This window comes from Psammomys obesus, unplaced genomic scaffold, assembly GCF_907164565.1.
Source record: "Psammomys obesus unplaced genomic scaffold, mPsaObe1.curated_primary_1811, whole genome shotgun sequence".
NCBI lineage: Eukaryota > Metazoa > Chordata > Mammalia > Rodentia > Muridae > Psammomys > Psammomys obesus.
This window is the reverse complement of record NW_026592278.1, coordinates 1-8,598: the sequence shown is the minus strand read 5'-3', so window position 1 is coordinate 8,598 and position 8,598 is coordinate 1. Positions and strand designations below refer to the sequence as shown.

The window sequence follows — 8,598 nt, the reverse complement described above, 5'->3', positions numbered from 1 at the left end:
GGGGGGCTCTGGGGCCTCGGCGCTGGGCTCTGTGGGGCTGGGGGCCTCTTCCTCTGCAGCTGGGGAGGAGAGGACGGGTGAGCAGGGACTGGGAAGGAGGTGACATGGCAGCTTCCAGGGCTCCTGAGCCCAGTTCAGAGACGCTCCCTGAGGACCAGTGGCCCTGTCACCTGACAGCAACCAACAAGCTCCCGTGTCCCAGCTGAGGGGACCTGGACAGCACAGCAAAGGCTTCGACAGCCCGGCTGCCCAGGAGCTCAGGCCAGCCTCAGGGATGGAAAATGGGCCATAGCCTTGACCCTGGCAGGATAGGGTACCAACCAACCAGGGCCTGCTCCCCACTCATGTCACCAAGGGGCTGAGGGCCACCTCTCCTTGAGTTGTCCCTGAGTACTGCTCTGTCCACTCACCCGTCACCCCGACAGCAGACACGGGGCCCGCACGCTGGCCACTGTGGATGCCATACAGGTTCAGCTTGTACTTGTGGTCTGGCTCCAGGCCGGGGATGGTCACCTGGTCCTCGTGTCCTGGCACCCGCACCACCTTGGGCTGCCCGTCCCCGTTCCTGTACTGGATCAGGAAGTGGTCAAACTGTCCCTGGGGGACGGTCCAGGAGAGGCCCAGGGAGTCTGGGGTGGCACCCGTCACGGTCAGCTCTCCCAGGAGTGGCTCCTTGGGGGGCTCTGGGGCCTCGGTGCTGGGCTCTGTGGGGCTGGTGGCCTCTTCCTCTGAAGCTGGGGAGGAGATGGGCGGGTGAGCAGGGCCTGGGAAGGAGGTGACACGCAGCTTCCAGGGCTCCTGAGCTCAGTTCAGAGACGCTCCCTGAGGACCAGTGTCCCTGTCATCTGACAGACAGCCACCGGGTCCCAGCTCCCGGGTCAGCTGAGGGGACATTCAGCACAGCACAGCACAGGCCTCTATGGCCCTGCTGCCCAGGGAGACTGGCCAGCCCCAGGGGAAGGCACACAAAGCAAGTCTACTGGGCTGAGCAGACCTGGGTCCTAACCACACCCCGCCACGGACCCCTACGCACCTGCCAACAGAAAGTCTGAGGGTTTACCTTCTGCTGTGTCCAACATGGGGTGTCCCCGAGTCCACTCACCCGTCACCCCGACAGCGGACACGGGGCCCGCACGCTGGCCACTGTGGATGCCATACAGGTTCAGCTTGTACTTGTGGTCTGGCTCCAGGCCGGGGATGGTCACCTGGTCCTCGTGCCCTGGCACCCGCACCACCTTGGGCTGCCCGTCCCCGTTCCTGTACTGGATCAGGAAGTGGTCAAACTGTCCCTGGGGGACGGTCCAGGAGAGGCTCAGGGAGTCTGGGGTGGCACCCGTCACGGTCAGCTCTCCCAGGTGTGGCTTCTCTGGAGGAGGCTCAGAGGTCATGGTGGGCGCCTCCTGTGTGGTCACAGCTTCCTGCTCTGGATCTGGAGACACAGGGATGGGTTATGGCTTCCCTGTCCTCAGCTCCCATGTAAAGGCATTTCTAAAGACAAAGCCCTGCCGAGCAGAAGGGCACTGGCCACAGAGGGCACAGCTCGTCTTTCCCATGACTTCCACACTGCCATGTTTTGCGCCCCACCTAGGCGTTCCCCTCCTCCATCCACCAACACCCCCCACACAGCTTTGCCCTGCCTCTAGCACCTGCCAGGTGTGAGCACACCCCACGAGGCCACTTCCCCGGACCTCCCTGCCCTGGCTTCTCCTTGCTGGCTCCCCCCTCACCGGGTTCAGGGCTTTGCTCCCAACAGTCTTGGAATAGCACAGAAACCTCAGCCCCCCCTCCCCCCGATGCCATCACTCCAGATGGTGGGCAATCAGATGGCTCTGGCCGGGGACAGCTGGAAGTTGGCTCCACAGCACCCACACCAGGGCTCGAGGTTCTTTGTGGAATGAATGAATTGATACATAGGACTAAAAACCTAAAACTGCAACGTACATACATATGTGCCAGGCATGATGGCGCACGCCTTTAATCCCAGCACTTGACAGAGGCAGGTAGATCTCTGAGTTTTAGGCAGCCTGGTCTATAGAGCAAGTTCCAGGACAGCCAGGGCTACACAGAGAAACCCTTTCTTGAAAACCAAACTGATACAGAGTTAATAAAATGTAACTAATAATAAAAATTAAATTAAATTAAAAAAAAAAAAAGAAAACCAAACTGAAAAAAATAAAACAAATGAGGTGGGTTTCTAGCTACAGAGTGAAAACCCTAGTCTCTTTGCTGTTCCCTCTCTGGCTGGGCGTATCCCACAAAGGCAGAGCCTCTGCAAGGCATCTTAGGCCAGCACAGGCTCAGCACCAAATCCCAAGGCTGATGCCTCTGGTGTGGGTCTTTTTACCAGCAGCTGGATTCTTAGGATCCTGTTAGAAACAGGATCTCAGGCTCTAGATGTGTGCAGGGTCTGAGTCAGATTCCGGAAAGATGGTGTGTACTTGTTTTCTCTTAACGGAAACATCCTCGCCAAGTCTGCCTCAGGAAACTCCCAAAGCTTACAGGCCTCAGCATGGTTACAGAAGCATAACAACGGCAGAGAGGAGAAAACCTCCCAGGAGGCGCAAGCTGCACAGGAGCTCCAGGTGGAGCTAGGCTTGCAGTGAGCTCTCTTCACTCCCATGTCACCATATTCCCAAAGGTGATCCCAGTGGACACCTTGGTTCGCTAAGCTAGACATGGGTAGAGCTGTTTCTTGGGTCTGTTTTCCGTGCCTCATTTGGCATGCATAGATGTTCAGGCCTCCTCAGGAAAGCCAACCAACACAATTGGTGCTGGGGTACGGACCAACAGACCCAAAGGTGATTCGGGGAGCCGTGGGTGTGTGGTCACAGCTGAGGTATGTGACTAGGAGCTGCAGGGCTGGCCCCCGACCCCGCCACCTCCTCCACGTGCTGTGGGACAGTGAACCTTCTCGCTGTAATGACTGCGTGCTCTCTGCTGCAGGAGATAGGGCATGCAGCCAAAGCTAGAAGGATGTCTCCAAGACGGCGAACGGACTGGCAGATGCAGCGCAGTTCCTTAAAAGTAAGACACACGGACAAGATGGGAAGCAAGTCAGGGTGTCAGCTGCGAGGTCTTTGTGTGGCAAGGATGCGAAACGGCCTTCTCAGAAAGCGCCTGCCCATACAGAGAGGAAGTGCAGTGGGGAAAGTCCCGGGCTGCTCTCTGATCCTTAGCCTCTCCTTGGCGCCAGGGTAAGTAGAGGAAAGTCGATGAGAGGGAGGTATTAGCAGCTGTTGCCCGACACGGGGTGAAGAGGGTGAAGGTCAAATACAGGCTAAAGAGCCTGTGCTAGAACACAAATTCCTGGAACCCCTGCGAGGAACAGGATGAGGAAGGGGGAGGGAAGGACAGGAGCCGAGCCGACAGAGCTTAGGTCCGGCCGGGAGGGGAGGAAGGGAGAAACCGTGATTGGATATGCAGCAGTAATGACTGGGTTAGGGAACTATGGCGTCCGGGAACGCTCAGCACTGGACAGCTTGCAAAGACTTAAATTGAAAACAATGAAAGAGCCTCCAACAACCTCGGCTTGTGTAGCTGTGAAATAGAGGCAGATGGGATTAATCTGAGTGGAGATGGAGAAACTGAGAATCCTAACAGCTCATCCCTCCTCGAGACGAAGGCTGCCTGACCCAGGGCAAAATGGGGAAAATCAATCCTTGATGAAATGGCTCATAGGAGCCAACAGAACGCTTAGTCCCCACAAACATGGGGGCTTGGAGGCAGCAGCGGGGAGAAGGCATTGCTGGAGGCAGCGGGAAGAGAGGTGGCTCTGGTGCCCAGTTCATCAAGTCAGATATTCCAGGAAGGATAAAAGAGAGAGCTTCAGCCGGACTCGAGGGCACACGCCGTGAATGCCGGCCCTGCAGAAGCAGAGGCAGGTGGCTTTCTGTGAGTGTGGGGCTTGTCTGGACTATCTAGCAAGCTCTAGGCTAGCCAGAGCTCCACAGGGCTTCAGCGGCTTGCTGGGTCCCAGGAGGGGAAGTCAGACTCTGGGAGCTCAGGACGACTGAACGGCACGTAAACTGTCTTCATAAACTGCAGAAGCAGGTGAGAAGGAATGAAAGAGAGGCAAGGCAGACCGAAAGATCTGCTCTGGCCACTCAGAGGAACAACTGCCCAGGCTAGTGTGTGGACGTGGCCACATGAGCGAGCTTCGGATAGAGCTGACACCCGAACAGCAGTTCTCGGGAGACAGAGGTGATAGGGCAGAGCAGACTTACAGCGTTAAACTTGACCTGGGGGTGGGCGATCACCCCCTCCCCTCGAGCATTCCGCAACATCTCTCCCCTGCAAGAGCGTGTGGATCTGTGCTGGGGACAGAGATTGTTTAAGTGGCCCAGGGACCCTGCGCTAGCCATCCTATCAGCACACGAGGCTGATGAAAAGACAAGGGTCGGGGCTGGAGAGGTGGCTCAGTGGTTAAGAGCACTGGCTGCTCTTCCAGAGGTCCTGAGTTCAAGTCCCAGCAACCACATGGTGGCTCACAACCATCTGTAATGGAATCTGAGTTCCTCTTCTGGTGTGTGTGAAAACAGAGCATTTAAATAAATAAATAAATCTTTAAAAAACAAAACAAAACAAACAAACAAAAAAGAAAAGACAAGGGTCATGGCGGCCTGGAGCCCGTGAGAACTGGGGACCCAGCTCCAACAGCAGGCATGGGGGGTTATTGCACAGCTATGGGCCTGGCTTGGTCTTCCAAGGCCATCAAAGGCAAAAAGATACACAGTGGCCTTAAAGCAACAGTACCCTGTGGTGAGGAGGACACTTTATGAGAATCACCTATGTGCCCTGGAAGGCCAGACAGAGCAAGGAGCTCCTTCCCTCTGTGACACTGTTCTTTTTGTTCTGTTCTGTGGTTTTTTCAGACAGGGTTTCTCTGCGTAGCCCTGGCTGTCCTGGACTCACTTTGTAGACAAGGCTGGCCTGGAACTCACAGAGATCCGCCTGCCTCTGCCTCCTGAGTGCTGGGATTACAGGAGTGCGCCACCACACCTGGCTTATAGGCGACTGTTCTTAATGCTCCTCCTGATAAAACAACTGAGGAAGATGATGAGCTCTTTTGGTACTGGATTGAGCTTTGGCTCTGTTTCTTTACTAGTAGAACCCTGGCTGCTGGAATCCAAGACCGATTTGCATTCGTGTGAGATGGCCAACAGCGGGAAGAGACCATCTTTATTGGCCTCCTGTTTGTCATGGGATGGGTCTGGGCCCCTGCATTGTCATTCTGTCCACCTCTAGGGAAGCATTCGATTACACAGACGACATCGTAGTAGCCTCTAAACATTTTAAATACCTGCAAAATCATCTCAAGAGCGGGAAGGTCATGCCCTGAAGAGGCGAAGGAAGGTGTCCCCCCCAAGGGGGAAAGAGCACTGCCACAAGCTACCAGGCTGCTGAGTGAATCCCAATGTGAGGAGCTGGCTACCTTCCTATGCGGTGTTGGCTATGGAGGCCCCAAAGTCCAGGCTACGTAAAATGCTGCTGCTTACAGCAGCAAACCAGCTAGTAAGCCCCTGAAGACACAGCACAGGTGTGCAGGACCTGGGGAACTGGACTGAGACTGAACTGAAGGTCCCACTGCTCGTCTGTGTTTCTATTACCGACAAGCACCATGAAGTTGTCTCCAGCAGTCCTGCTTGGCCGTGGACCAATGCGGGCAAGGTGGACCCCCTGGACAATGGCAGCACAGCTGCTACGAGGACAATTAGACCTAAGGTCTGCTCCACAGGAGGGGATATATACCTCACACTGTAAACCGGGGAAAAAGCCCGTGGCTGGAGAAGACACAGGCCCCAACAGGAGGCAACTGCTATTGCCTTGTTAAACGGACACAATCTACCTATCAAATCGCCTTTTAAAATTCGTGTCTGCACCCATGGATTATGGCTGATAGTAACACCAGCTAATCATGGCAGGAAACTCATTTCTTGTTGGGATAATGTCTTCACACACTGTGTAAAGATGGGCTCTGGGTTATTCAAATGCTGATTTCTGTGCCAGCTGCAGATCCGATTCAGGTCAAACTTTGCAACTGTCATTTTTATGAAGCAGTCCCCTGTCTCAATGTTTTGTAAACATTGTTCTCTGTCACCTTCTGATTGGTCAAATAAAGAGCTGAACAGCCTATATTTGGGCAGGAGGGTTAAGGCAGGACTTCCAGGCCCAGGGGAGTGGTCTCAAGGGAGGGGAGTTGCCATTGGAACGCAGATGAAGAAGGAGGTGTTGGGGTGACACCAGGACGGCAGATAATGGACCACGTGGCTGGAAGTAGGACAGTAGGATGGGCCAGGATTGTCAGCTTAGAACAGCTGAGTATCTGCCTGAAGCTTATAAATAAAATTAACAGGTCTCTATGTCATTATTCGGGAGCTAGGGCAGGCACAGGGAAAAAAAACTTTCCTTTTACAGTTTCTTGCAGTTAGAGGTATACTTCGGGGACTAACTGGTGAAGTTGCTGAAACTCACGAGTGGTTGCTGTGTCATAATGCCTAACACTCAGCAGTAGATTTAAAAAATAATGGAATATTTCTATCCCCTACTCTCAAGACTTAGGAGACACTGAAGAAAAATGGGGAAAAAATGTAAAAGCCAGAGGAAGGAGCACAGCACTGTCTAGCTATTCCCTCAGAAATGAAACATCCCTATTAGAGGAGCGCCCATTAGAGCTCAGGAAGTGGCTAGGTGTGGTGGCCTGTCTGTGCCTTTAGTTCTAGCACTTGAGAGGCAGAGGTAGACAGATCTCTGTGAGCTCCAGGTAAGCCTGGTCTAAGAGTAAGTTCCAGGACAGCCATGGCTATGTGGAAAGACCCTGTCTCAAAAACAAAACAAAGCAACATATCTGGAAAGCAAACAAACCTTCAAAGTCTCAAGAAGTAAACTCACCATTCTCAGGAAGCTCCCACAACATGTAAAATCCACAGAGTCTGTGACAACATTGACGGCTAAGCGGTAGCAATTACCCATGGGAGAGCTGGAGAATGCGCCAAGGATGGAGCTGTTTTGAGACCTTTGTCCATGCTCAGTTTCTCTTTTATGCACTACAGCCGCATGTGGGCCATCCATGTTTTCCAGGTAACCCTTCACTTACGCTCTTATAAGCTAACCTGATTCGGTAGGCCAGGCGTGTGCGGAAGCCCCTGCTTGTTGTCGGTGTCCGATCTGGCTATGGATCCCCAGGAAAAGTGACGTGCTCACAGAACCTGGCTTGTGGCAGGATATTTGATCCCATTGTGAGCCCCGAGATTCGAAGTGTAAAAACCCGTCTTCTGTTTGGTGTGGCTCAGCCCTACCACACACCTTTAATCCAGGAACTTTCTGTTTGTTGTAAACCAGTGATTACGGTGTGGCTCAGCCCTAGCTTAAATCCGAGAGCTTTCTGTACACAGGATTTAATAAAGTTAAGCCTAGGTCAAGAGGTGGAGCAAGAAACCAGCTGACGCAGATTAATAGGAAGGAGGAATTTTGAGAGAAGAGTATTTAAAACAGCACAGAGAAGAAGATGCATGCTTTAGTTCTCTAGCTCTTGGACTTTTAGCTATTGGTTTTTCCTCCTAGGTTGGTTAGCTAGCAGGCCTTTTCCTCAGCCATTAGTTGAGCTAGCAAGCTTTTAGCTTTGGGCTTTTGGCCTTTTCCTTCTGGGACGTGAGCTGAGTAGGAAGGTCAGCTGGGTGTTTTCCTCTGCCTCTGAGCTAGCCGGTTTTCACCCCTGCCTCTGGCTCCCAAGTCTTCACTGGTAATACATAATAGTTGGGATTTTTTTTTTTTTTTTTAAAATAACAAGAGAACAAGTGTTACCACAAAGATGGCAGAAAAGGGAATAAGAATAAGTAATCTACGGGGCTGGAGCGTTGGCTCAGCAGTTAACAGCCCTTAGTATTCTTGCAAAGGTCCTGGGCTCCATTCCCAGCACCCATATGGAGGCTCACCACTTCCTCAAGCACATATGTGGTACACAGTCAAATGTGGAGGCAAAACATTCATACAAATAAATCTCAAAACCATTTTTAAAAAGATTGGGGGGCAGGAGAGATGGCTCAGAGGTAAACAGCCCTGGCTGCTCTTCTAGAGGTCCTGAGTTCAATTCCCAGCATCCACATGGTGGCTCACAACCATCTATATTGAGATCTGCTGCCCTCTTCTGGCCTGCAGGTGAACATGCAGGCAGATTCTGTATACATAATAAATAAGTAAATCTTTTTAAAAAGGGGGGGGGGGGGGGTCATTCCACAGAGACCCATCTGACATCCACTCACCGGTCACGCCCACGGCGGACACGGGGCCCGCGCGCTGACCCCCGTGGAGCCCGTACAGGTTCATCTTGTACTTGCGTCCAGGCTCCAGCTCGGTCACGGTCGTCTCCCTCTCCCGGCCCCCGACACGCACCACCTGGGGCCGCCCATCGCTGTCCTTGTACTGGACAGTGAAGGAGTCAAAGTGTCCCTGGGGGACGGTCCAGGAGAGGCTCAGGGAGCGCGGGGAGGAGCCCGTCACGGTCAGCTCTCCCAGGAGCGGCTCCTCGGGGGGGCTCTGGGGCCTCGGCGCTGGGCTCTGTGGGGCTGGGGGCCTCTTCCTCTGCAGCTGGGGAGGAGAGGA

The 8,598-nt window shown here is 53.6% G+C and overlaps 1 protein-coding gene across 1 annotated transcript; it reads right to left on the bottom strand.

The window, feature by feature from the left end:
* Nucleotides 1-3: 3 nt before the first annotated feature.
* LOC129681198 (tenascin-X-like) lies at nt 4-8,578 on the bottom strand (the record flags this gene model as incomplete). Its single annotated transcript, XM_055613081.1, has 4 exons — nt 8,259-8,578; nt 1,103-1,429; nt 411-734; nt 4-59 (listed from the first exon to the last, which is right to left on the bottom strand). Coding segments are annotated over exons 1-4 (771 nt in total), but the record flags the coding sequence as incomplete, so codon positions are not given.
* Nucleotides 8,579-8,598: the final 20 nt, after the last annotated feature.